Below are 27,792 nucleotides of genomic sequence, written 5' to 3' on the forward strand. Positions count from 1 at the left end.
GACGTACATCAAGCAACATACTCCAGTTTTACCTTTATTCAAGCCAAGATTTCTTTGTTTCATAAGGATGTATGTTACTCTTTAATTTTCTGAAGATCTTTTGTAGTATTTGTTAAGGGATATCATACATACAACGGCTGTACGTATGATAGGTACAACCAAGTTGAAAATCAGGGGGCATTTTTGATACATATATAAATTGAAGGATAAAAGTGTAAAATCAGGGGGCATGTTTGTGTATGTAGTACCTAAGCTTGGGTACAATTTGCTGTACCCATCATTTTCCCGTTTGTTAAATGGGGATATCATACCTACAACGGCTGTACGTATGATAGGTACAACCAAGTTGAAAATCTTGTCTAACACGTGCGGTCTTTATTTTTCGGGTTTCTTGCATTATTTACATTTTCATTTAATAAAACCTTGTCTAACACGTGCGGTCTTTATTTTTTTAAAATAAACTCGTATTTTTTTTGAATATGAGTGTTACACTCGTTGTGGTGACGAAATTCTTTTGAGGGTCCATTTTGTATTCTCGAGCTACGGTCCAATTTTTTTTACATTTTCAAATACGACTCTTAAAAGTATGACAAACGACTTTCAAAATTGCCCATCGCAAAAATGTTTTTGGCTCCGTCTCTAGACACAATATTGGTTCAAACAAATACATACAAAGAGTTGAGCTGGAAATATTGACTTCTGAACATACACTTGCTTCTAATAATCAAGATATTTTGGATAATATATCGCTGGTTGGCTTTTTCGAAACAGTTGCGATTTTTTAATTATTTAAAAGAAAGTTTGGTCACTCAAATTTAGATTAATGAAATGAAAAGATCTCTTGTATTGAATCAAAACAATGAAATATAATGAGTTAGGTTTTTTCTCACATCTACACATCAAAAAGAATGACAACGTACAACAATTTTTAGTTTATTTACCATATTGTATAAGTTTACCAAAATAAGATTTGGCTGGTCAAATTATATTAGATTGTACAAATTAATAATGCATTATTGTGGTATAGATTAAACAAAGTTGTAGAATTAATATCATCTGCCGTACAAAAAAGTCTAGATATGATCTAAGTTATACTCAGTTTTACCATAAAACATATGAAAAGTCTAAAAAAAACTTAAATGTAATATGAACAGCTATAAAATCTTTATTAAGTAGATTTATATACATAATAATGTAACAGCAATTGATATGATAATTTAGATATATCCTATCACAATGCATGAAAAATTAAGATATAAGTGAATTATCATTTCTCATTCAGTAAAGCACATGAACTTGAATCCTTTTTTCTTAGTGATATTGATAACACACAAGTTGATAAATTTATCAACTTCTGTGATTATAGTATCACCTCCGTTTCCTTATATTATGAAGTATTCCCAAAGGAACTATACAAATTGGTGGAGATGGCTATAACACTAGTCACCACGGCCAAGATCACCACCAATATCGCCATTATCTGATCTTTCCTAGTAGAAATTCCATGAACATCCCTATATGAACAAAAACATAACACGTTAGATATATAAAAAAACTCCAATTGTGATCATTTATCTTTGTGAAAGATTGGTACCTTAAAACAATAGCACCCGGGAATATGAATGCAATGCACGCAACAGTGGTTGATCCCATAAACTGAAAGAAGTACCAAATGTTTGGGATGACAACTGCCACAACATACACGAATGCTAGTAGTAGACATGTGAGTGACACGAATCTTTTAGTGTCGTTAGCTAGAAGGGATTTTTGTGAGAAAATCATTTCATCCATGTTTGCCCGTAGAGTGTAGAAAATCACTGGAAAAACTAGCATAAGATGTAATGCATAGCTTAGTCTTACAAGTGCATTGACTAATAGTCCTCCGGGTGAATTAGAAGCCTGGTCAAAGTTGACTAGCATATCGGCCATGATTGAATCACCAAAAAGAAGGTAGCCTACGAATCCAACTGCAAAGTAGATAACTACGCTTAAGACTAAAGAAATCCGTACAGCTGAGTACATATCTGATTTCTTTTCAAGCTCTGCACGCACTGGATGAACTGTACATATCAACAATAAAGACTAAATGTTATACATTCTTGCATACTCATATCACAACTAGACACTCATTTTTATTCGCTTATGAACTTATCCATTTTGCTTAATACTTATTTGAGCCCATAAGTCCAAGCGCATAAGCTAATAAGTCAGAAAAAATGAGCTTATTGCTTTTTTGAAATTTCAATAAGCTGACAGCGAATAAGCTAAGCCAAACACCCCTAAGCAATACATGTTAATTAAAACAAATGCTAGAAGAAAAAAACTAAAAAAATCCTTACTGGTAACATGGCAGGCAAGGGCAGTGGCCATGACAGGTATGGTTGTGAAAAGATTGAAAAAAGAAGATCTATCACTGAAATCTGGAACAAGTCTCAGTTCTTGAGTTTTGCCTTCCAACATGGCGTAAATCGCCATCCCAGAAATTATAACAACAAAAACAACTGCCAAAAGAATTGATACGGCTGAAGCATGACCTAACGACTCTGTCAGAGGAGCAACATCAAACAACAACAATAAGTCAATTTGACCAGAAAGTAAAAATTTATGAGATAGTATGTCAATGGTGTTTGTACTAACCTACTTTAGGGAGTAAAAGAAGCGGAAGCATAACAAAGATTACAACAAACAAGACGGAATAAGCTCGAGAATTCCACCAATGAAATCCAAAACATTCTTGTAAAATGCCAGAATGTAGTACTTCATCAGATTGGTCTCCTGATAGAACATCCCCTGCATCCAAGATCAGGCTATTAGCAACACATTTGCATAAAACTTTCAAGATCCAGAGGTTACATATAAAATACATGGAGAGTTAGTTACACTCTAATAGTCAGTTTCATAGAATCGTAGTCAATGGTTTTGTGGTAACGCTAACTGGCCCATTCCAGGTTGCCCGATATCATTACGTGAGAGGTAAATCGTGCTCATCAAGCCGCCTTTTCAAAAAGTACTCCACTTGATTAAAACATTTCATCCAAAGAAAACAAGTCTCATAAATCGGATCTTAAATTTGACTAAAATGTCCACATCTATAGAACCAATTAAGCAAGTAGGCCATAACTTATTTTCTATATCAAGTCCCCTTCTTACTAATACAACATAATGCATCACAAAATCAACATAACAAGTTCTGTCACATAAATAATTAATGACCTAACAATCTAACATCAGGACATCTAAAAACTAAGTTGGCATGACACATCATTGATATCAATATCAACACAAATTAGTACTATAAACCATCCGGGTTACAACCTAGTGTCCACTTGCCCCCTAAAAACCGACTTGGTGGGAACACTACCCAGGTTCGAATCCCTGGAAAAACATATTCAACTAGCCAAGGTTTCTAGGGCCGCCAGGCATCGTTGCAGGGTCGTTAGCCGACAAAATTCCTTTACGGGACTAAGGGGTTGCTGGGCATTTACCCTTATTTACAAATTAGTACTATAACTAAATGAAAAAATCATAGATAATAGATAGATATATAGATAAGTAATCCCCAAATTAAGTTACCTATGATGATCAAGTAAATAATAAGTGCTCCAAGATTCGAAACCATGACACATATTTGAAGCGAAACTGCGCCAACCTTCCCAAAAGATTCAGCCATGACACCACCATAAGTACTTGCTTCACCAGTATAATTAGTATATCTCAACAAAAACTCGACAGTAACCTCAACCAAAAATGCCATTATCATTATCACAACGAAACCCGGAATAATGCCCAGCACTTTTAACGTTGCTGGGATCGACATGATCCCAGCACCGATCATGCTAGTTGAAACATTAAAAACAGCCCCATAAATATTATTGGAGCTGGTCAGCTCATTTTGAGGTTGTTGTGGGACATGTGACTTGGGTAAAAGGGGTGTTGTGATTAAACTAGAATCTTTATTGATTTCTGATGATTTCATGGTTACTGGATTCTGTTGAGTTTTGGTGATCGTGATGGCGGTTGTATGCATAAGTTTTTTTTTTTAATATCTTTTTTATATATCGCAACAAAAATGTATATATGTGATAAGATACTGGCCAGCAATGTATGTAAAATTTGTAGATGGTGGTTTTAATGGTATAGTATGAAAAGGCAGAGTTATTGATCTGAAAAACTGATTTGTTTTTATTATCTGTTTTTGGGAGCACTCAACTCAAGGAGAATATTTTATTGTTATTTTTTTTTTACTCATATATGATAGCAAAGAAACAAACATAAATCAAACTGTTACGTTTAACGAGAATTACGCAATTGAATTGACTAAAAGTTTACAGCGTAAGTATTTTGCGTTTAACATCGAGAATAAGATCACGTACCACATGTTTTATAGGAGTGGGATTCCCTCAAGCCCCTAACTTGAGTCAAGTTAAGAAATATTTGACCTCTTGATTAAAATTAAGGGTTAAGATTCAATAATTATCTTTGAATCTTAGACCTTGATAATAAATCAAAAGCCATAATCTCTTGAACTTGATCCCTCAAGTTGTTTTCAACTTGAGGGAATCTCCATCATGTTTTATATATATTAATACTATAAACGTTTTATATGAAATGGTGGTGATTTATACATCGCTATCTTTTAATTATACACCAACATGCATAATATGGTTACCATTTCTAAAGTATATTTAAGAGTGTACAATTAAAATATTGACATATCATATGAAACGTGTGTACATGTGATTTGTTCAATATCACACATGACTTAATAACCAAAGTGACTAGTGTTAAAGCTTATGCATGATCTGACAAAGTAGTACGATTTTTAAACTGTATGTATGAAACCAGTTATTATATACTATATGAATCTAAAGGTAGGAATTCGCGTGTCAGATTTTTTTTTATTTTTTTTTTAAGTTTTTATTATTTTTTTTGTCTGATGTTATTTTTTTTTGTCGTATTCAAATTTTTTTTTTCTTTTTGTTTTTTTCTAAGATATATTTTTAAAGTTTCTTATTTTTATCATTTAAGTTTTGAGTTCTTAATTTTAGTTTAACTTTTTGTATACAAATATAAGTTTGTATACTTTTAGAGTTTCTTATATTTAACACTTAATTTTTGGTTTTTTTTTTTTTACTTTAGTCTAACTTTTGGTATACAAGTATAATTTACTTTTAAATTCAAACTTATTTTTACCACTTAACTTTTGGGTTTTTTTTTTTAACTTTAGTCTAACTTTTTTTTATACAAACTTAAGTATAGTTTACTTTTAAAGTTTTTAATTTTAGTAATTAACTTTAGGTTTTTAACTTTAATCATCAAATCTTTTTTTTTTACTTTCTATTTTTTATTTTAATACTTCTAACTTTTACCATCAAATTCTTGGTTTTGGGTACTTATTTTTTTAGTTTCTATCCCTTATAGTAAACTTTTAGTTCCAAACTTTTAGGTAATATTTTATGTATATATGTTTCAAACTTAGTTTCTATCCCTTATAGTAAGTTTTTATTGCTTTTAGGTAACATTATATGTATATATGTTTTTCAAGTATATATGAATTTGCGTGTCGTCTCACATCCGTCCATTTTCTTGCGTTTTTTTAATACCCAATGGCATATTTCGTAATTACAATGAAAGTTTTAGGTCATTTTCATTATTTTATTTTTTTTACTTTTATTTTTCTAATTTTTATCACAAAAGTTTTATTATCTTACTTTTCACTGCACAACTTTGTTTTTCTAACTTTTGTCAAGCGGTAACTTCTTGACTCATTCCATTTCTGCCATGATATTTTTAAGTTTTTTACTTTTTGTCACATAGCTTTAATTCTTTTATTATTTTCATGAAAGTTTTGTTTTATTTAGTTTTAAACTTTTATCTTTCTAACTTTTGTCATGAAAGTTTTATTCTTTTACATTTAAGTTTTCACTTATACTTTTTGCCACAAAACTTTCGTTTCTTTTACTTTTCACACGAAAGTTTTGTTTTATTTATTTTTTTACTTATATTTTTCTAACTTTTGTCACCAAAGTTTCATTATCTTACTTTTCACCGTATAACTTTGTTCTTTTAACTTTTGTCAGCTAGTAACTTTTTAGCTCTTTCATTCCTGCCACGCAACTTTTAACCTTTTTACTTTTTGCCACATAACTTTAATTCTTTTACTTTTGGCATGAAAATTTTGTTTTATTTAGTTTTTAAACTTTCATCCTTCTAACTTTTGTCAAGAAACTTTCAATTTCTTCACTTTTTATCGCATAAATTATTAAAGTTTCAAGAAAGTTTTCTAACTTTCAATTTCTTCACTTTTTCTTCCTTTTACTTTTCACGGAAAAGTTTTGTTTTATTTACTTTTTATACTTTTATTTTTTTAACTTTTGCCACGACAATTTACGTGCTGTTATTTTTCCCGGGGCAACGCCCGGGTACAAAATCTAGTTTGACATAAATCTCAATTATTAAAAAGTAACTCCCAATGCCGTCTTCCACGGGTTTTGGGTCCCAATACCGTCTTCGACGGTGTATGGGGGAGGTTGATATGTAGACAACCTTACCCCAATCAAAGGTAGAGAGGCTGCTTCCAGGTTCTACCATAGATAGAAAAGGACCTCCAGCCTTGCTGGGCATAAGGATCGAACCCATGACTTCTGTTTCTAGAGGCATGAACTCCAAATCCAACCCAGTTGGTTGTTAAATCTCAATTACTATTTGTGTAATTTATTTTTATATTTAACTATTTAACTTTAATTTTATTTGGTTTATAAAACGTTAGGGCAATAATATTCCATATACCCAATAGCACAATCATGATATGGTTTTTTTTCACTCATAGTATATAAACTTCAAAAAATCTCGGTAAGGCTCAAAACTTGTCGTATTTGTGTCTACCGTAAGAGGCTTGACACAATCCAGCCCCCTTATTTCTGCCGCTACTTTATAAAACATAATTACAATATATCCTCAAAGCAAATTTAAAAGTATTGTATGTATGCTTTGAAATGTTTAAATAAAATACTACGTAATTATGTCGCATAAAGTTATCATAGATATATAACACATGGTAAAAGGTGAAAATATATCAAAAAAATTAAGAAGCACCAACACCATCAATTTGCAAATGCTTTTTACATTTTTATTATCATGTTTATTTGCAATGCCATGCAAATGAAGGAAACAGGAAAAGGAAAAGAAAATGTATTCAAACCAAATAGCGAAAGGTGAAGAATTGGAACAACAAGCAGAAAAAAAATTAAACAGCCGTTGGGCCTTCTTCGGTTCCAAACATGAAGATGCTGCCGATTTTTATGAAAAAGCTGCCAATTTTTATAAACTTGGAAAAGCATGTATGCCATGACATTATCCCTTTTTTCTTTTATATTTTTTTCTTTATTAATTGTTGCATGTTTTTCTTAATCTTGATTTTCATATGTATACATATATATGTGATAATAATGTACGTAATTCGAATTATATTGATGTTTGTTGAGGTTAATTTGTAGAATATCATTTTTTATATATACATATTGTATATGTAATTTAGGTTATAAACGTTAGATATGAGGTGTAACTATCTTGTGAAACCATATATAGATTATTATGCATATTAATAAATTAAAATAATATAGAAGTGATTGTATCAATTGGGGGAGTTTTGGACCATTTTCATTTGTGTTACCTACCTAAGATTATTGTGTTGTTTTCAAGACTTGAATGAAGTTGGTTTGGAATTGATTTTGACATGTTCAAGATTTGGTTTAGGTGGAAGCTTATTGTCACGAGTATAAAAGGGATTATAGAATTTGTGTAATGAGGGTTGGGCCCTTCTTGGGGTAGGTGTACTTCAATTTTCCTAGTGAAAATTGGTGCAAAAATCTATTTTATGCTGTTTAATTGAATGAAGTGACTTGTGTTCCCCCACAAAAATGTGTGCATTTATCCTTTTAGTAGGTTATAGTTACGACTAAGTGGAATGAGGCGACACACGCCCTAAGTCGCCTGCTTTTTGCCCGAGTCCCCAGCTACACTGCCCCCTGGGCCTTCCGTTTCTAGTCTCCCTGTAATATCTCTGTTTGTTTCTACTTTCATCAAATATCAAAGGCAATAATAGTGTGTGATAGTGATGGTGACTTGAGGGGCTTCCTGATGGTGATGTGGCGCTACATGGTGGAAGTCTCCCCTTAAAGGAATTCCCGCACTACTTTTACTCTAAGTCTAATCATCATCTTGCGGACCCCCAACACTGTCATCTTCATCCTCACCACTCATAACGTCTGGAAAACTTGGAAAATCAAGATGATGGTCACCCTAGCAATAAAATTTTACTACCGCCTACGAACATAACATTTTTTATAAGTTATGCATTGGAGTGTGTTCTAGAGGTTTCAGTCAATTGATATGGAACTTAGTTGCTAGAAAATTTAATGTCATATCCGGGAACATATAAACTTGATGTTTTGCTAATTTAGCCATAGGGTTATGAGCATTTGTAGAGTACTTGCTAATTTCAGACATGGTTTCTCAGGGGATCAAGCAGGGTCGGTTTATGTCAAATTGGCCGAGTGCTATTTGAAGGTAAGAGATTAGCGTTCCTGAGCACGACTGGATGCTTATGCTAAAATCCTATATCGATGCTTTCTTTCTGTTTGCAGTTGGATAGCAAACATGAAGCTGCTAATGCCTATGCGGATGCAGGTCATTGCTATAAGAAAACAAACACTACAGGTGTCTAGCTTTTCAACTTCCATATATGTTTTAGCCATATATGTTTTAGTCTATACTAATGAACTACTCCGTATTTTTTACTGTTGAACTTTCTTTTGCTCAAAAGTATAACAAGTTAGAGTTGCAAATACCATGTTCAGGACTATATGCCCTTATGTAATATTTGAAGAGTTACAGTAAAATTTCATTACATATTTGGCAATTTTTAGATATTCGTTGAATATTACGAAAAATGTGACTATGTAGCAGTAACATGGATACAGAGTTGTCATTTTTTCGAAAATATGTAGATTATGAACTTACGAGTTTGACCCGGGTTCTGTGTAAATATACAGTTACTTCAGGGGAGGACATAACCTATCCATCTAATGAATTTAAAATGTACAAAGTTTCTTTTTGCAAATGCACATAGTTTCTTGAATTCCTTTTTTCTTTGCTATCCTAAGTTTCAAAATCCGCCCACAATCATATGTCTCTTTCTGCTATACATTTTAAAAATGTTTATCTTCATATTATCGGATATTTTGCAGAGTGTATAACTCGGCTGGAGCAATCATTGGATTTATTCATGGAAATTGGGAGGCTTAGCATGTCTGCCAGGTACTGCAAGGTACAATCCCGGATCTCTTCTATAAGTAATATTATCCTTCATATAGTCGTTCATTGAGACTTATTTCTATGTTCACAAGTTTTGACATTTAGCTTGTTCATTCTGTTTATCATTTATTTGTTTGGACATAGATCATTGCATTTACTCATGTTATCCAAGTTATAGGTTGAGTCAGTTATGATTTCTTACATTTGTATAGGAAATCGCCGAGTTATACGAACAGGTCCAGAACTTTGAGCAAGCTATGGTTTACTATGATAAAGCAGCTGATCTTTATCAAGGTGAAGAAGTTAGCAGTTCTGCAAATCAATGCAGGCTGAAAATTGCACAATATTCAGCTGAACTCGAACAGTAAGTGCTTCAACCATCCAGATATTACACATAATTTTCAGCCCATTGGAAGTTTTACTGAGACCGCCTTCCCAAATATTTTATCAGATATCAGAAAGCAATCGAGATTTATGAAGACATAGCAAGACAGTCAGTCAACAATAATCTGCTTAGACATGGGGCTCGAGGGCATCTACTCAATGCCGGCATTTGCCAACTATGTAAAAACGACGTTGTTGCAATTACAAACGCATTGGACAAATATCAGGTTGAACTGTTGATTCGCCTACACAAATTTGTTCATGCTTAGAGTTATTATCTGAATTTTTCTTTTCTTTTGTAGGATATTGATCCAACTTTCGGAGGAACACGTGAATACAGATTGCTTGCGGTATGTTGCATCTTACAAACATAGGCAATAATAGTTTTGTACTTTATTTTTTGTTAATTTGTAACAGGACTTGGCTGCTTCGATTGATGAGGAAGATATTGATAAGTTTACAGAGGCAATCAAGGAATTTGATAGCATAACTAAGCTTGTAAGAAAATTTATTATGAAAATCTATTATCAAAATTCGTAATTTTTACATCCACAGATGTTGCCACACTTTTATTTTGTAGTTCTTGAATTGTTATACAAAGTATGACAAACAGAAATGAAAACACAACCTTTTTAAGTAACAAAATTCAGATAGAAAAGCGGGCAAGATACAGAAGTATATTGAGTTTCTGAAACGGTTTGAATGTTTTGTGTGAACATAGGATGCATGGAAGACAACTCTTTTGTTAAGAGTGAAGGACATGTTAAAGGCCAAGGAGTTGGAAGAGGATGATCTTACTTGAGTCACTTTTCTTCAGACAATGTCAAATTACTCTGTTAATTCATCGTTGCGTTTTGATTGCCTGTTGTTGGCCTCATTATAATAGCCTAGTTAATAGTATGCTTATTTTTCTACTGAATATGTGATTGTCAATTTGAAGACTTACCATACAAACAATTGATGCCATTTTATACATGGTTTTGATACATTCTGTTTGTTGACTGAATGGGTTGTGCGTCGTTAACTATCTGCGAGTTGTTGAACCAAACACTATGATTTTAAGCTTAAAACAAGTGAATAATGTTAGTCTTTTACAAACTGAAAGAATGATTTTCTGATTCAAAGATACAAAGTTATTGATGTTAGAAATGGGAACATCCTTACGAGTTGTCCAGTGTATCATCACATGTATTTTCATTAACTATCTTTACCCCCACTTTCATTTCAAGATTAAGGAATTCCATATAGAGATTATGTCAAGATTATGTTGTGATTTGTTCTTTCATAATTAGAGCTTTCAAAGGTAAAACAATACAAAACAAGTAGAACTACGAATATATATGATCAATAAAACATAAGTTCAATTATATAAAGAAAATACGATAACCGAAGTTTCAAAAGATATTAGATTTCAAACGTTAGAGTGCTTGTGAATGTATATATAACTTTTTTAAAATAGGTACTTCCCCTTATAGCTCAATAGTTGAGCACCAACTTTTCATGCTGGAGGTCTCGAGTTCGAGACATGGGAATGACATTCAAGTATTTCACAAATAAAGTCCTCCAGTGAAGCATGTTTGAGTCCTGTGGAGGAGGCATGAGTTTTATCCCAATTAAATCTCATGCATTCAGGCGGTTTAGTTGAGGGTTTCTCCTCCTAATAAGTATTGAGGATGAGGGGGCTCTCTAGCGCGAATCCGGTTAAGACAACATAAGCTAAATCCCTTGTTGTGAGCAAATGATCTACACCTTTCAAAAAAAAAAAAACATTTTTGAAATAGCATTTAAAATAGAAATTAGGTTCACGGCTTAACTTGATGACCAAGATCAACTGACCCGAAAGATACCGGGTTAGCAGATTGGGGATCAACTAGGTCTAGAATACACAACTTTTAACCGATTTTTATTAGGCCGGTTTCGGGTTGGGTTTTTGAGTCGGGTCACAAATTGACCATCCTAGTCCCAAATAGGAATGTTTCACGTCATATATGTTGATAAAAGTGAGAGGTTGTAATTGTCAATATTGGCTATCTAAAAGATCATAAATGATAGTTTCGATGTTCTAGTAGTCGGACAAACGTTATTGTTTGACTGTTAGCTTCCGTCAGCTGGCTGCCAATTGGACATCTTCTCGAAGGACACACAAGAAATTTGGTAAATTGGTATTACTCTATTATATTCTATACACATGGTCAAGAGTCAAAAGTCAAATAATACACCCGTTCTTCCTTGTTTCCTTAAAGTTTCACGTTATTACTTCGTATAAGTTATCATTTCTTTTCTGGGTCTCATAAGCTAATATCAATGATGAATAGTTGAACTTCAGATAAATTTCTACAGGTAACCTTTCCTGGTTTTATGTTTGCAATACATACACACACTTCCACTTTTTGTAGTATCGAGTTCATTATATTATACCATGTTTGACATGGGAATTTTTAAGAGCTTTGACAAAGATGTTTGTATCCCCCCCCCCAAAAAAAAAAAAAAAAAACTTTATGCTTTAGGAATTCCCATGAAAGATAATAAGGCGTCAATAATGCCGCCATATACCTTTTAGGCAATGTCCCGTCTCCTAAGATACGGAAACAGAGACATAGCACGAGAAAGAAGGTGTCATGTAAGATAGATTACTTTGTAGGTTTTAGGGGTTATGTGCCAAAAACATACAACATCAAATGAAGGAGACCCTTTGAAAGTCTTTAATTAAATATGTAATATAGGTTCATTATATTTTGCCAAGGTTTCGATACGTGAAATTTTCATAGCTTTACTTTTTTGTTTGATTTATTGAAATGGCATCCAACTCAAACATGATAAATATATATGAACCATGAAGAAACATGGTTGTTATAGTCTGAATGATTCAAAAGAATTCATAAGATTTATTCAAACGGATACATATCTAAGATGTTCTAAACTTTTAATACAGTTATCACGATTACTCTTTGTAGCAAAGTAACTTGGATATCGGCTTAAGACAATTAGTTTAAAAGTTAATACTATTGAGATCAGAGAATAATGCCTTCAATGGATAATGATGGGGCTGAAGATGAGAAATCCAGCAGATCTGCAGCCAAGAATTTTGTCCCTCTACACATAAAAACACATCAAAAAGGACTACTTAGAGACCATGATAACAAAACCCAAGATGGTGGTACGCATAACAGTCTGAACAATAAGATGTCGAGCTTCTTTAGCCTTGGTAAGCACGACGCCCAGACTGTAAAATTTCAACAGCTTGCCAAAGATAAGGATGTCTTTTCGCAGGGCATGCCTTCTAACACTAATCAAACTTATGGAGGAGGCTTGCGGAGGGTATTTAGTAGAAAACTCGATTGGGGGTCCCTTCAAAACCTAGCTAAAGAATGGATTAAAGATCCAAGGAACATGGTTCTATTGATTTGGATGATTTGTGTTGCTGTCTCTGGAGCGATTCTTTTTCTTGTTATGACAGGTATGTTGAATAGTGCACTTCCTAAAAAATCACAAAGAAACGCTTGGTTTGAAGTCAACAACCAGATACTCAATGCGTTATTTACGCTCATGTGTTTGTACCAACACCCTCATCGTCTCTATCACCTTATACTGCTTATAAGATGGAGATCAGAAGAAGACGTTTCCAAATTGAGGAAAGCATATTGCAAGAACGCAAGTTACAAACCGCATGAATGGGCACACATGTTGGTTGTTGTCTTGCTGCTTAACCTTAACTGTTTTGCACAGTATGCACTATGTGGTCTAAATGTTGGGTACAAGAGATCAGAAAGACCTGCAGCTGGAGTGGCGATTACTTTATTTGTAGCAATTGGTGCCCCTGCAGTAGCTGGTGTCTATAGTTCCATTAGTCCTCTTGGAAAAGACTATGACATGGCTTCTGATGAAGAATCCCAGCTATACAAAGAGCCCATGAGTAGTAGTGGGTCAGTTCGGAAAATATTGGAACCATTTGAAAGAAGATTTTTCTTTGCATCAAAAGACGATTCCAAAAACATCATAAGTAATCCTGAATGGAGTGGAGGTATATTTGATTTTTGGGAGGATATATCGTTAGCATATCTGTCGTTATTTTGTAGTTGTTGTGTGTTTGGATGGAATATGGAGAGACTCGGTTTTGGAAACATGTACGTCCATATTGCAACGTTTCTCCTATTCTGTATGGCGCCATTTTGGATATTTACTTTGGCTGCCATAAATATTGACAATGAGGGTTTAAGGGAGGCAATGGGGATTATAGGGGTATGTCTTTGCGTATTTGGTTTACTTTATGGTGGTTTTTGGAGGATTCAGATGAGGAAGAGGTTCAATTTGCCAACATCTAATTTCTGTTTTAATAAACCTGCTATTACTGATTGTGCATTGTGGCTATGCTGCTGTTGGTGTTCATTAGCTCAGGAAGTCCGAACTGGAAACCTATATGATATTGTGGAGGATAAGTTCTACAAACAAACCGAGGCCGAATCTAGTCAAAGGCCTATGTTGCCCTTGCATAGAGAAGGTGAACATTTGGGTATTCGCTCTAGCCCGAGTCCTAATAGATTTATGAAGGAATATCATAGCTCAACCGAGCAACAATCAACGGTAAAACAAGATTCTTCCTCGGATGTAACTCTTGAACCGCCAGTTCCATCCTTTATACATTATTAGTTAAGAAAGATTAAACTTTAAACCATTATTATTTGTGATTCAAAATTGCAAGGACTACCAGCCCTTGTACATTTTTTGGGATTGTCTATATTATTTGTTACTTTGTCTTAAGTTTTTTTTTTCTTTTTTCATCTTATGAATATGCATTTTAGATATTACATCACTGTACAGTTTTATCTCAAATTTTGAATATTTGATAGTAATATAAAAAGCCTGTTAGTTATGTGTTGCATTTGGAACTGCTTATATGTATACTTTGTGGTTGCTTTTCTGCTACTTACAAGTTTTCAATTCGAGAGTTCACACTATATATGGTAAGTTTTCTGCTATCTGTGTTCACCATGATTCTTCTTCCATTCCCATGGGTTTCTGGGATTGTTAATATTAAGCTCATTACGCTAAAATTCTTTCCATATAAAAAGTTTGAGAGAAAGCGGTTGCAGGTCAACTGGATCTTACCCATACACAATTATGCGTTTTGACATGTTTAGCAGATAAAAGAAAGATTATTGACAGAAGCCTCAAAGTCAGGAGTGTTTGAATTTCTCTAAGATGTAATTAAGAAGCATGGAAACCTCTTCTCGTGTCTTAGTAGTGTCACAGAAAGTCAGAAACCAACTAAAAGGAGTCTCATGCAAACGAAACTAATGAAACCAAAATCCGAATTAGCACAAATTTGTTTCATACTAAGGTCTCATTAATGCGTGGCTGATTAGTTACAAGCAAAATGAAAGGATTAAAATTTATATACGCAACTACGCCTAACCGGTCACAACTAACTTCCCCCTGCCTATTTAACTGCTTAACAGCCAACTTACATTCTAAACGTCCAACTTTGAATAATATACAGTTTAGTCCCTCCAACATTCGCGCTCACATATTTGTTTTGGATAAATGTATTCTTCACACTCTAGTTTAGTAATTTGATCTAATGTATCCTAATTAGAGTGAAGAATGCACAGACGTTCAAATCTCCTCCTTTTTTCAAGGTAAAAATGTAAATTATATCAAAAGATAGAAAAATCGATATACAAACACACACCATCCTATTCTATTCTAATCCAAAATGTATTAGATAATTCAACAAACACAGCAACATAAGCAATCAAATCAGATAACACGATTACCTTTTGACCATTTTGTGGATTACTTATATACATAGGTTTGTTTTATATTTTCATCTAGGTCGTTTCCTATCAATTTTAAAATCTTGTCATGATCTCATGATTTATTATGTTTGCAATATATACAGATATATACGCTTTTACTGCTTCATAATAATCATGTAACCATTATGTCAATGTCTGCAAGAAGAGCGGCCGCATATGTTTTCCAAATTTTTGGGACATCAAACTTTACCTCAAACATTAGTTTATATTACCAAACAAGAACAAGATTAAAAAAAAAGAAGTTATTGTCCCGTAGTAGTTGTGGGGTTATTTGTAGCTATATTGGTATACAAAGGTTTCATCTTTAACCTATGCGGCCTTCATTATTGTGACCTTTTTAAAAGAAATTCAAGAATTTTGTATAGGGCCTTCAAAACTCTGCCTATTTTTGTGAAATGCAGGTATCCACAAACATCCAGACATCAAGATAATCTGTCCGCCAATCCACCACGAGACTGGAACCTAACCTATTGTTTGCTGGGTCAACTTGTATACCACTAAGATCATGTCCTTCTGTTTAGAAACTCAAACTGACACAATTAAGCTTAATAAGTAACTCAAATTGGCATGATTAGGCATCTTTAGTTAAAAGTCTCGGAACATGTTATTTCTGTAGTCTATTGGCCTTTTACTTTTTGCTCAATCTATTGAATATGTCAACAAATTTAGGGATAGCAAGTGAATCATGAAGAAACAAGGTTGTTTTGGTTTGGGTGAATATAACTCTGATACCAAAGATGGAGGGAGCTTCCAGAAGGTCTTCTCTAGAAAAGTTGATTGGGGATCCCTTAAAAATGTTCCTAAAGAATGGATAAAAAAACCAGTGAATATGGTAGTGTTGATCTGGATTATATGTGTTACTGTCTCAGGAACGATTCTTTTCCTTGTTATGACTGGTATGTTAAATGCAGCACTTCCAAAGAAATCGCAGAGAAACATTTGGTTTGAAGTTAACAACCAGATATTGAATGCGCTCTTTACACTCATGTGTCTGTACCAGCACCCTCAACGTCTCCATCACCTTGTAATGCTTCTAAGATGGAAATCAGAAGACGTTTCCAGATTGAGAAAACTATATTGCAAAAATGCATGTAAGAAACCTCGTGAACAGTTACACATGTTCGTTGTTGTTGTGCTCCTTAATATCAATTGTTTTGGACAATATGTTTTATGTGGTCTCAATGTAGGATACTCGAGATCGGAAAGACCTGTACTTGGGGTGGCAATTGCCTTATTTTTCACAAACGGTTCCCCTGCAGCTGCTGGTGTTTACAGTGTTGTTAGTCCCCTAGGGAAAGACTACAACATAGTTTCTGATATAGAATCCCAAATAAAAAAGGAGCCAGAGACTCGTAGTGGGTCAACCAGCAAAATGATGGAACCATTTGAAAAAAAATTCTTCTTTGCATTAAAAGACGATTCAAGAACTAACATAAGTAATCCAAAATGGAGTGGAGGTATATTTGATTTTTGGGAAAATATTAAGTTGGCATGTCTGTCAATCTTTTGTAGTTGTTGTGTCTTTGGGTGGAATATGGAGAGACTCGGGTTCGGAAACATGTATGTCCATGTTGCAACATTTATCTTACTATGTTCGGCGCCATTTTGGATATTAGTTTTGGCAGCCATTAATATTGACAATGAGACTGTCAGAGAGGCATTAGGTATTATAGGGGTGATACTCTGTGTATTTGGTTTACTCTATGGTGGTTTTTGGAGGACTAAAATGAGGAAAAGATTCAATTTGCCATCATCAGATTTCTGTTGTGGTAAACCTGCTATTGCTGACTGTACATTATGGTTGTGCTGCTGTTGGTGTTCCCTTGCTCAGGAAGTCCGCACTGGAAACTCATACGATATTATTGAGGATACATTATTTGAAAAAGCAGGGGCTGAATCTAGTGAGACACCTATATCCCCCTTCCCCCGAGAAGAAGAAAACCTGGAACCTGGATCTAGCCCCCCAAGTCCTAGCAGGGATGTAAAGGAATCTCAGAGCCCAAGTACTCGGATATCAACAGAGGAAGAAGGCTCTTCTTCAAAAGATAATGATGTAACTTTGGAATCACCAGTTCCACCCGTTATACATAGATGATATTTAAAAAAAATTAAGTTTTTATGCTTTTATTATTCATACTTTAGAATTGTAAAGATTAACCCTTTCATGTTTTTCGAGCATATTCATCAGGTTTTTGCTCTGTTTATAAGTTAGTTTTTTATCTTCTGAAATGAGTTAATTGTTAGATTTCTGTATAACTTTTTAATTTAAGCTTTTGAATTTAATTAACTTTATCCATCAAAATCCTTCGATCATTCATATGGCAAGGTAACTAGAAAAGCTCTCTTTTGCTTTCTTGGTGTATTGGAACTGTTCTTTTAATCATTTGGGTATACTTGTGGTTGCTTTTCTTCAATAAACAAGCTTCCATTTTGAGGGTTTACTTCTTTATGTGACATCGGTCACCATATGAAATTTGTGTGTTATTACAAGACAATGGTAAGGGTCAATATATGTTAATTTAGGCTTTTTTTTGTAAAGATCAAATCCTGAATGAGAAACGATACAAACAAACAGCAATTATATATAGGCTAAAGATAGGGCACAGATTTGAATATTAACTTTATTTTAAGGGTTTGATTATCATGTAAACTGTTCTTACACCCCTTTTACTGGATTCAACCTCATTTAGTATGCCAACCTTATTACTAACAACAAATCTAAGGCACAAAGCCATGTGTATCCATTGAGTCAAGTTGAGAGTGTTACCGGGAGGTGGTTTGTGGCTATTTATGTTCACGACGATTCTTTCTCCACTCCCATGGCATTTCAGGATTTGATGAAGCCCACAACCCAATTCTCTTGGCTCTCGCATCTTTCTCCCACTATAATCGAACCTATCAGACAGAGTCAGAAAGACTAATAACCAGAATGTTCTTCGTACAATCCATAACTAGTAAATTACCTCGTGTAATTCCGCCCTTTTGTCATAGGTAGTGTAGTGCCATGCAATTCCTTTCTTCAACATTGATTCCTGTGTAAATTAATTGAGTTTCAAAACTTGTAGCATTACAAGCATATACACTAAAACTGCATCTAAATTACCTGTACAAAGATGCCGTTACAGTATATATCCCCAACAAAACGTCCATAACGATCTTCGCCAAATACCAATACTGTTAAACACTTCCCATCAATCATCTTCACGAGCTCATCTTTCGCCTCTTTTCCATAAGGCATTGACCTTTCAGGTGCATCTATTCCCCTGTTTCCATTAATTCATATTACACCAACTACTGAAACTTCATAAAATGTCTAGCAGCCGAATATGTATGTAACGACACTATAATCAATAAGATCCCCGTTTTAGTAGTCTGTATACAAAACCAAGGAATCAAAAAGCAAAGAAAAAGAAAAATCCAAGGGTAACGCGGATAACTGTTTAAAAAAATGGTGTGATTTCTGTAATTTATAGGCCATCATAAACCATCAAGGTTCAATTTTTCTTTTTAATTTAGTTAAACTATTTACCTAAGATAACTGGTTTCAGTCTTTCAGATGACACATTCAGAAAAGGTATACATGGTCAAAAGTTAAAAGTTATCAAAACATAAGCTACCAGTTCGTCATTTCGGCAACTTACAAGTTCATATTACAATAAAAGTCGCAACTGGGCAAAAGTAAAAACTTGGTTACCTTTTTTGTACACATAGCCCTAATAAAAGAAAGATAAGAGACAAATATATTCGAAATACCTTAGTCTAATCCGGTACGTTCGTGCTAGAATGTCGTCATTATTGATATGCAGTACCCTGTGTCAACAAGTAATTGGATTAGAAGAGATTTACACTTACAAACTAGATTAGTTTGACTCAGACATGACTGATCACCGATAGCCTGCATGCTTGATTTGCTTGTACAATGCATCTGCTTTTACATAGTTCATCTCGGCCAGTGCTTCCTTGCATTCAACCACCGCCAATTGTACTTGTTGAGGAACACGTGATGATTCCCGCGTATCCGAGGTACTAACATAGACTGTTACAGTATCCCCATCAGCTACTGCCTTGGCATCCACCTTTTTAAACAAAGTGAATATGGTATAAATCTACTATAAGAGGGTGTTTATTATTGCGTTTTGAGGTAGTTAGCTGGTTATTGTGTTTGCTTAATGCAAATAATAATAATAAAAGTTTGGCAAAAAAATTGATTATCCAGTTTTTGAAAAGTAAGTGGAGAGGGCCTTTTCAAAACGCAGTTTTTAAACGCAAAATCTGTTTTACACGTAACCGACTTTCTAAATTCTAAGACATGTAAGTGTGTAAGAATAGGGACAACTTATTGATACCGGAAGCGTGTGCAACTCGAACTTAAGCCCGTCGGCAAGTGGCGGGGCTACATTGGCAATGAGTGAATGATAAAGAGGGAAACCATATAATGACAATAAGCTCTTATTGATATCGGGTCTTTGTGAGGTCTGAATTAGAAGTTTGGAAGGCTCTTCTCCTTCATGTATTATTATTGGTGGAGGGTTCCATGTCTTTGCTACTTTGTTATCCCTTGAATTGATACAAAACCATTTTAAGTAAAAAGAATGGAACATGAAGAGTTTAGGGAGATGGATGAAAATTAATACTTACCTGGGAGGTGATTTCGAAGTGATAGAGGTGGTGGGTAACGCCGGCGGTGGGGGTTGAAACGCCGTGGTGGTGACCAAGTGCTCCATAACCACCGAAACAGGCACCGCTTGCTGCTGTGGTGGGAGTTGGTCTCGCCGGGTCAATCAACTTCCCATAGTTTTAAATTTTTAATCATTGAAAATTTATTTATTTAAACTATACTTAACGGCCAACAAATTAAAATTTTAAAAAAAGGATAATGACGTAACTAAAGATTGACATTAATAATTTATTCGATTGTAAAAATTTTTACATTAAAAACCATCTCTTGATTTTAGGGTAATGGAGGGAACCTAGTCTGGTACCACAATTAGATACTCATCGACTTACCCGTATGAATCATATGATATCAGTACAATACCCATATCTTAATCCTTAAATAATTTGGACATCCCGAAGGATCGAACCCGCGTATTTAAACTTCATATGTTGTTCTAGGCTTCATTAGTATTTTTCGCATCACAAAATACAAATTTTGATACACAAATTTTCATTATCTGTGTTATACAAACGCAATAATCGAATAATCAGCTCATGACGAAATCATAAACACCCTCCAAATCAAGGTACTTTATAGATTTTCTAATAAATAATCCAACTTGGTGAGTCCATACTCCATACCTATTTCTTGTTTTTAATTTCTAAAATGTATAAAGTCATGAAATTCTTTCCCATTATAAAATGTGTGTCTTCATGAATTTTTGCTCCAATAAAATAAATTAAGATTAAATGATCTGTAATAATCATGCTAAAGATAAAATGTATATTAGTACCCATAATTGTAATCTGTTAATTTATGCAACCTTAAATGCAAATAGTTAGTGAGGTACTAGAAAATGAATATTATCCTACACTTGTAAGAAAGATAAGGAAAGAAACAACTCGCTCACTATTGTATTTTTGCGAGTTTTGAGCCTCAATAGCTCGTCGGTGTATGAGAAAGTAAAGATGTAGACAAATCTTACCTCTACCTAGGTAATGAAGCTACTTCCAGGTTCTACCTAAATGATAGAAAATGACCTCCAACCTTTGCATGAGATGAGGTTCGAACCCTTAAACTCTGTCTCCAGAGGCCATGTTATTTAACACTAATCCAAACCACACTACATTACACTTTTTAAGAATTCAAAGTTAAGTATACAAGTGAATACAACATCTAGTTAATCAAGTTAAAGGTATTAGAATGCACTTTGACATTTTTTTTATATGATAATTTGAAAACTAAAAAAATGGTGGAAACTAGAAACAAATCTCCACCGTCCATTCTAAGATCAAGATCCATTTTATCTCTCATCCTTCCCCTTTGTAATCCCAATTTTCATTTCCTCCACCACCATCCACCTTCTCCGGTTATCTTTTTCCGATCAGCCGCCGCCACCACTGCCGCCCTTCGTTTTCGGGTGGATACATTACGGGCGTTGCCCTCATCCGTTCTAAACTGGTTGTCACCGGATGCATATGGAAATGGTATAGATTTAATGGGCGGCGATCCAAGAGATGGTGGCGGTTTGATACGGTACTGACTTCACCCTTGTTGTCTGCGTCGTCACCAGAAGAGGAGAGAGGCATATCTGGTGGTCGTCGTGGTCACCGTCACCATCGTCAAAAGAGGAGAGTTGTAACACCCCAAAGATTTTAAGGTAAAAGAAATTAACCCCTTTTCATAGTTTTGACATTAAATTAATTTCCTGGTATTTTATTTTTGGATATGAGGTTAATTTAGTTGGAACTTTAACGGATAGCGGGTAGAATACCCACAAATTTAGAAGTGGGTCGTGGCACCCATAGAGAGTGTCAGCCACATACATTTTCCTTACTCATATTTCCACTATCTTCTTCTTCACTCCTTTCATGTAATCCTTTCCATTCTTTCAAAATCAAAGCTAAATCCCTTCAAATTCAAGAATAAGGACATCCATAATAATCATCACCATCAATTAATCATCATTCAAGAATTTAAAAGTTAGGGTTTGAGTGGAAAAGGGTGGTGGTGGCCGAAATTTTAAGGGAAAAAGAGAAGGAGGAGAATTTCCAATTCAAGGCTTGAATTTAACTTATCTTGTTGAGGTATTAATTTCCCCTAATTTAGTATTCATCTTTCTTTTGAAATTAGGGTTCATGGAGTGAACCAATTTGGGGGTTTTTGCTAGGAAATGAATTATGGTTAATTTTCCCTAGTTAACCTAGTTGTCATTGAGTTATATGATGTGTTTGATTATGAAATAGATGAGTTCAATGTGATAAATTGAGTTTGTAAGAAAAGATGAATTTTTTTGTTAGTTATTGAAATGTGGATGAAAATGGTAGGATGAACTACCTAATGTTGTTGTTAAAGATGAAAGTAACTCAATGACAAATGGGTTGGGTTTTGGGGTTTAGAAAGGCTAGTGATTGAGTATGACTAGGTTGAGCTAGTCAAGTTGTGAATGTAAGCTTATGCATTTTATGATATGATCATAGGTTGAATCTTGTTGTGCATAATCGTTTTAGCGTCACTGTCCTTGTTGCGGAGGAGGTGAGTATATTTGCATACCTTTATGTATATGTTGGATCAATTGACCACATCATGTTGAAGTTTATTTTTCCATGTGTGGTAATTGATGCGGCATAAGCCCATGTGGGGCATTGTGATTATGAGGCCTAAGAACCTCCGGGGCCTAAGAATCCCGATAGTTGATATGATGTGAGGCCTAAGAACCTCCGGGGCCTAAGAATCCCGATGATTGATATGATTGTTTAGCTTATATGGATCCATATATGTGTTGATAGTGTGCAAGGTGAGCATGTAAATGTGGCATGACGGTGTCATAGGTTACATGTGAAAGTCCTTGCACTTTACCCTCCTTCGTATTCATAAATGTATGCAAGTATATTCACTAAGCCTTTGCTTATATTTTAGTTGTTTACCCTTTTATAGGTAGTTCCGGAAGAAGGAACTAGTGTGGTTGAATTGAAAGAGTTGATTAGAGCTCGAAGTTGACTTTTGCAAGACGTTGGAAGGTATTAGGTCATTCTTGGTTGAATGACACACTTTTAGTTTAGAGGCTTAGAAATCTCTCTCCTCATGGCTCTTGGTACATTTTGATTTGATGGTCATGCTTTTGTTAAAATTGTGTAAATGATCAGGTGTAAAGTTTTTAGCAAATTGTGAAGTTGCATTTTTGACGAAAATAGCGTCAAAATGGGTAAATGACCCATTGTTGGTGTTCATGGGTTTTGAAACTAGTTGATGTTGTAAATTTGTTTAAAATGTGTCTATATTGTTCTTGGTAATCTTTGAAATGTGTTTTATGAAGTTCATTTTGAAATGTGAAGGTTGTAAGTTGTTTAAGTGTTGTAATGGTTTTAGGGTTGCTGATCAGGTGGCTCACTGCGGCGCAGTGGGGGTGATTTTGCCCACTGCGGCGCAATGGAATCCCACGTAAAGAATTTCTGTTTCTCTCACTGCGGCGCAGTGGGGCATTTTCTTTTTCAGTGTCGAGACTTTCCACTGCGGCGAAGTGGGGTGTAAAAAAAAAAAATTTGCGTTTCCGGTTTATCGAGTCTAGTCCTTTCAAGAATGACTGAGATGATGGTAGTGGTGGTGGTGGTCGGAGATGATAATGGTGGTGGTCGTAGATGATGGCAGTGGTAGTGGTGGTCAGAAATTATGGTGGTGGTCAGAGTAGCAGCTATAGCAACATACGAGACATGAGAAAAGCTTTAATCGCCGTAGATCATGGTTATTGGATGGTCAGGATTTGTTTTCTGGTTTTCAAAAAAAAAATCAGTTTGCAAATGAACAATTTTTAGTTTTGTTATAGATTATCCTACAAAATATCTCTATATATAATAAAACAAGATTGTGTTTATAGGTATATTTAAAAAGTTTTTGATGTGTCAAATCCATATTTTACCTAAAACTCTTTTTATTTAATTATGATGTCATATATAAATAAAATAAAAAATGCCCTTTTTTACATATTTAATAAGAATATCAATCATTTATATAAAGAATAAAAATAAAAATTCTCTCTTATATAATATTACAAACAAAATGTATTTTTTTTATTTAGTTGATTTATTAACTAGATAATTATTGTGTTAGTAGAATTATTAGATTTATATCAAGTTATAATGTTTTAAGAACAAACATTACATAATTTTTTTTAATATATTTTATAATTTTTAAATTTTAATTAACATGTCCGGGTTAAACCCGGGTTAATTAACTAGTTACCAATGTAATTTCAAATTTGCCTAAAAGGCTTCATGGCCAGTAAATATTGTAATTTAAATAATTAAAGAATGTAATTTTGATAAAACCACAAAAGTTCACATTATCTAATTCTAGGATATTGACGCTAAAGTAAAAAAAATTGTTACTAACATAGTACAATACTACATGTTCAATACGAAATATATTGTATCTTAGTTTTGAACTTTTAATTATCAAACTCTTTTTTCAACTTTATGTTTTCGCAATACTTTTTAGGAATTTTGGGTTAATGATTGGTATTAAATTTTGCGCTAACCTGCATTGATTTTTTTTTCTCATTGGCTATTCGCACTGACATTATTAATGTTCAAAAAAATAAAAATAAAAAAATTTGCATTGACGTTGAGCAACACAGTTCAAAATCAAAAGTATATTTTGATCAACCTTAACTTGATAAATGGTATATATACTTACACACTTCCTAGTGTTTGTGTTTTGTGTGCAGGATTTTATATTTGGACTTAAAAGGAGAAGAAAAGCTTTTATAGGGGTAAAAGTTAAAAGACTAAAGAATGGAAGGTTAGAAGTGAAGAATTTGAAGACTTGAAGGGTGCTGGATGTAAAGTTTATTTGCTGGAGTATAAATATCCTATTTAGGGTTCCATTTACAAACATCACACACATATATTTTTTAGCCACTTTTTCTCTCAAATATATTCGTATATTTCTTGTATATTTGATCATCTAGATCAAATTATTCTGTGTTGTTTATTATTAAGATCTCAATCATATTGATTAAGATCATAGTTTCAGGATTGTAATTAAAACTATAAACAATAATAATAATAATTGTTGGTCTTAATCGGGCCGACTGATTTGTTATATTGGTAATTCAATTTTCGTTCAAACACCTTGGCATTGCCCGTCAATATTTGCTCTGTATTGTTATCTAGGGTTCCTCTTCCTTCATCCGAGAGCGCTGTATTGTTATCTCTTCTTTTTTTTCTTTTTTTTTTAATATTTGTTTTTCGTGTGTTTTTTTACTTCAACTATTTTTCTTCTTCTCAGATCAATCTTTTATATATATATATATATATATATATATATATATATATATATAATTTTTAAATCTTTTCTCACATAAAAACAAGTTTGCTAACGCTTGACCTGCCTTCATATGAAAGGTTAGGAATCCCGCCCCTGGCATTCTTGTGTGATTAATTTTTTATTTGAGAAGAAGTTTTTTAGTTGTTGTCTGTGATTATTTGGTTGTTTATTTTTGTGTGATTTCTGTGTTTTATTTGCTGCACTATTTTTATTTTTTGGTTATTTGTTTTTATTTGTCAAGATGGTTAATTCTCCTCATAATTCTGTGCATAATAGTGATCATGAATCTGAAAGTGATATTGATAATCAGAATACTAAGATAAGTAAACTTGATTTTGGTGATCCTTTGTATCTGCATGCTAGTGATATTACTAATGCTCTACTTATAAGTTTAAAGTTAAAAGGAACAGAAAATTACAATGTGTGGAGTTGTGCAATGTTGTTAGCATTAGAAACTAAAAATAAAAAAGGATTTATTGATGGAACTTGTGTGAAATCTGTGGATAATGATGTGTTAGCCCAATAGTGAGATAGATGTAATGCTGTTGTTCTTTCCTAGATTCTGAATTGTGTTTCTGAAGAATTATATTTAGGTCAAATATTTTCTAAAAATGCTGCTGTTGTTTGGAATGAACTTAAGGAAACCTATGATAAAGTTGATGGTGTTCTTACTTTTAACTTGCATCATAAAATTAATTCTCTCTGTCAAAATAAATCTTCCTTGTCTGAATATTATCATAAACTGAACTCTCTTTGGAAATAATTTGATGCTCTCATTAAACTGCCTACTTGTGTTTGTCATGCTCCAAATGATTTTCATAAACATAATGAACTTATAAAACTAATGCAGTTTTTTATGGGTCTAGATGAGTCCTACAGTTCTGTTAGAAGTCATATTCTCACTAGTGATCCTTTACCTTCTGTTAAAAGTGCTTATGCTTTGTTGTTTAGGGAAGAGTCTCACAAGAATTCTTCTAATGTGTCTAATAAAGGGTCTTCTAGTGCTTTTGTGTCAAAATTTAATGAGCCTAATAGAAAATTTAATTCAAATAATAATTTTGGTAACAGAAATCAGAATTTTGGAACTAGAGGTCCTAATACTAGTCTAAATTGCACAAACTGTAAGGGTGTTAGTCACACTATTGAAAGATGTTATGAGTTAATTGGATATCCTCCTGGTTATAAAAGAAATAATAATTTTCAAGGTTCACAGTTAAGTTCAAGACAAAATTATAATAATAATGTTGTGTCTGATAAACATAAGAATCATGATGTTGCTTCTACTTCTTCTTCTTCTACTACTGGTTCTACTTTGTCTCTTACAAATGAGCAGATGTCAAAGCTTTTAACTCTGCTGAATGACAATCCTTCTATCTCTGCAAATCTATCTCATATGTCTGGTACTTATTTCAATTCTAATAGTTTTTTCAACAAGAATTTTGATAAATTTTTTTGTTCTACTAGTGAACAATGTGCTAAGAGTAAACATGATGGTTGGATAAGTGATTCTGGTGCAAATCAACATATGACTTTTTCTTGTGAAAATATTATAAATGGTATTGATGTATCTGATTTGAATTTTACTGTGGGTCATCCAAATGGAACTTTAGCTAAAGTAGTAATGATTGGAAACCTAAAACTGAACAATGTGGTAACCTTATATGATGTTTTTATTGTACCAGAATACTGTGTGAGTTTACTTTCAGTACATAAGCTAGCTAGAGATAGTAAGAGATTTATAGGGTTTGATGAGTATAAATGTTATATTCAGGACTTAAAAACCAAGAAAACTCTTTAGACTGGTAGTGAAAAGAATGGTTTGTATGTTGTGGATGATGTTTCTGAGTGCCAAGGTGTGTCTAATTGTGCTTCTGTTTGTTATGTTTCTTATTCTTTGTGGCATAGTAGGCTTGGTCATCCTGGTGATCAAGTTCTTACTGTGCTGTAGCATACTCTTGATCTTGATAATAAACCTAAGACCTCTCCCTGTGACATATGTCATAAAGCAAAACAAACAAGGGAACCATTTCCTTTGAGTACTCATGTTTCAAAGGAAGTTGGAGAACTTGTTCATTTAGATTTATGGGGACCTTATAAGTTGGCAAGTAAAGAAGGTTTTAAATATTTTCTTACTATAGTGGATGATTTTTCAAGGGCAGTTTGGACTTATTTACTTAAATCTAAAGAAGATGTTTATGTGAATATTGTTGATTTTGTATCCTTAATTGAAAATCAGTTTAGTAAACATGTAAAAATGTTTAGGTCTGACAATGGAACTAAATTTATAAATCATAA

The 27,792-nt window shown here is 33.7% G+C and overlaps 5 protein-coding genes across 9 annotated transcripts; 3 read left to right on the top strand and 2 right to left on the bottom strand.

Annotated features, from left to right (window-relative positions):
* Positions 1–1,142: 1,142 nt before the first annotated feature.
* LOC122589210 (amino acid transporter AVT6C-like) lies at positions 1,143–4,154 on the bottom strand. The gene is made up of 5 exons (XM_043761462.1): positions 3,574–4,154; positions 2,638–2,790; positions 2,340–2,543; positions 1,595–2,060; positions 1,143–1,514 (listed from the first exon to the last, which is right to left on the bottom strand). The coding sequence occupies exons 1-5, from the start codon at positions 4,025–4,027 to the stop codon at positions 1,388–1,390; spliced, it is 1,404 nt and encodes a 467-aa protein (XP_043617397.1). The 5' UTR covers positions 4,028–4,154; the 3' UTR covers positions 1,143–1,387.
* Positions 4,155–7,169: 3,015 nt separating this feature from the next.
* Positions 7,170–10,658, top strand: LOC122590032 (alpha-soluble NSF attachment protein-like). The gene is made up of 9 exons (XM_043762368.1): positions 7,170–7,340; positions 8,519–8,568; positions 8,646–8,718; positions 9,249–9,328; positions 9,528–9,679; positions 9,767–9,926; positions 10,002–10,049; positions 10,117–10,197; positions 10,421–10,658. Exons 1-9 carry the CDS (start codon positions 7,190–7,192, stop codon positions 10,499–10,501), a joined length of 876 nt encoding a protein of 291 aa, XP_043618303.1. The 5' UTR covers positions 7,170–7,189; the 3' UTR covers positions 10,502–10,658.
* A 380-nt stretch (positions 10,659–11,038) lies between these two features.
* LOC122588437 (uncharacterized 38.1 kDa protein-like) lies at positions 11,039–20,298 on the bottom strand. Of its 5 annotated transcripts, none has more exons than XM_043760551.1 (8): positions 20,154–20,298; positions 19,862–20,072; positions 19,404–19,591; positions 19,269–19,325; positions 18,619–18,778; positions 18,479–18,547; positions 18,283–18,398; positions 11,039–11,442 (listed from the first exon to the last, which is right to left on the bottom strand). In XM_043760551.1, the coding sequence occupies exons 1-7, from the start codon at positions 20,237–20,239 to the stop codon at positions 18,300–18,302; spliced, it is 870 nt and encodes a 289-aa protein (XP_043616486.1). In that variant the 5' UTR covers positions 20,240–20,298; the 3' UTR covers positions 11,039–11,442; positions 18,283–18,299. The 5 variants fall into 5 exon arrangements, with proteins under 5 accessions (XP_043616486.1, XP_043616485.1, XP_043616483.1 ...); XM_043760550.1 differs by having other exon boundaries at positions 11,039–11,448; XM_043760548.1 differs by lacking the exon at positions 11,039–11,442 and adding an exon at positions 12,521–12,792.
* On the top strand, positions 12,721–14,578 carry LOC122588436. The gene has a single exon (XM_043760546.1). It carries the CDS (start codon positions 12,721–12,723, stop codon positions 14,344–14,346), a length of 1,626 nt encoding a protein of 541 aa, XP_043616481.1. The 3' UTR covers positions 14,347–14,578.
* On the top strand, positions 16,201–17,610 carry LOC122587954. Its single transcript, XM_043760104.1, has one exon. It carries the CDS (start codon positions 16,201–16,203, stop codon positions 17,608–17,610), a length of 1,410 nt encoding a protein of 469 aa, XP_043616039.1.
* Positions 20,299–27,792: the final 7,494 nt, after the last annotated feature.

Source organism: Erigeron canadensis, chromosome 2 (genome assembly GCF_010389155.1).
Source record: "Erigeron canadensis isolate Cc75 chromosome 2, C_canadensis_v1, whole genome shotgun sequence".
Lineage (NCBI taxonomy): Eukaryota > Viridiplantae > Streptophyta > Magnoliopsida > Asterales > Asteraceae > Erigeron > Erigeron canadensis.

What these genes read in the sequence shown, in the direction of transcription:
- LOC122590032 (XM_043762368.1), top strand. Translation starts at nt 7,190, where the DNA reads ATGTATTCAAACCAAATAGCGAAAGGTGAAGAATTGGAACAACAAGCA. An exon ending in TTATAAACTTGGAAAAGCAT is followed by an intron (nt 7,341 to 8,518) that starts GTATGCCATGAC and finishes ATGGTTTCTCAG; the next exon opens with GGGATCAAGCAGGGTCGGTT. An exon ending in ACGCATTGGACAAATATCAG is followed by an intron (nt 9,927 to 10,001) that starts GTTGAACTGTTG and finishes TTTCTTTTGTAG; the next exon opens with GATATTGATCCAACTTTCGG.
- LOC122587954 (XM_043760104.1), top strand. Translation starts at nt 16,201, where the DNA reads ATGAAGAAACAAGGTTGTTTTGGTTTGGGTGAATATAACTCTGATACC.
- LOC122588436 (XM_043760546.1), top strand. Translation starts at nt 12,721, where the DNA reads ATGCCTTCAATGGATAATGATGGGGCTGAAGATGAGAAATCCAGCAGA.
- LOC122588437 (XM_043760551.1), bottom strand. Translation starts at nt 20,239, where the DNA reads ATGGAGCACTTGGTCACCACCACGGCGTTTCAACCCCCACCGCCGGCG. An exon ending in ATCAAGCATGCAGGCTATCG is followed by an intron (nt 19,326 to 19,403) that starts GTGATCAGTCAT and finishes TTGTTGACACAG; the next exon opens with GGTACTGCATATCAATAATG. An exon ending in ACGTACCGGATTAGACTAAG is followed by an intron (nt 18,779 to 19,268) that starts GTATTTCGAATA and finishes TAATGGAAACAG; the next exon opens with GGGAATAGATGCACCTGAAA.
- LOC122589210 (XM_043761462.1), bottom strand. Translation starts at nt 4,027, where the DNA reads ATGCATACAACCGCCATCACGATCACCAAAACTCAACAGAATCCAGTA. An exon ending in TATTTACTTGATCATCATAG is followed by an intron (nt 2,791 to 3,573) that starts GTAACTTAATTT and finishes TCTTGGATGCAG; the next exon opens with GGGATGTTCTATCAGGAGAC. An exon ending in CCGGGTGCTATTGTTTTAAG is followed by an intron (nt 1,515 to 1,594) that starts GTACCAATCTTT and finishes TTGTTCATATAG; the next exon opens with GGATGTTCATGGAATTTCTA.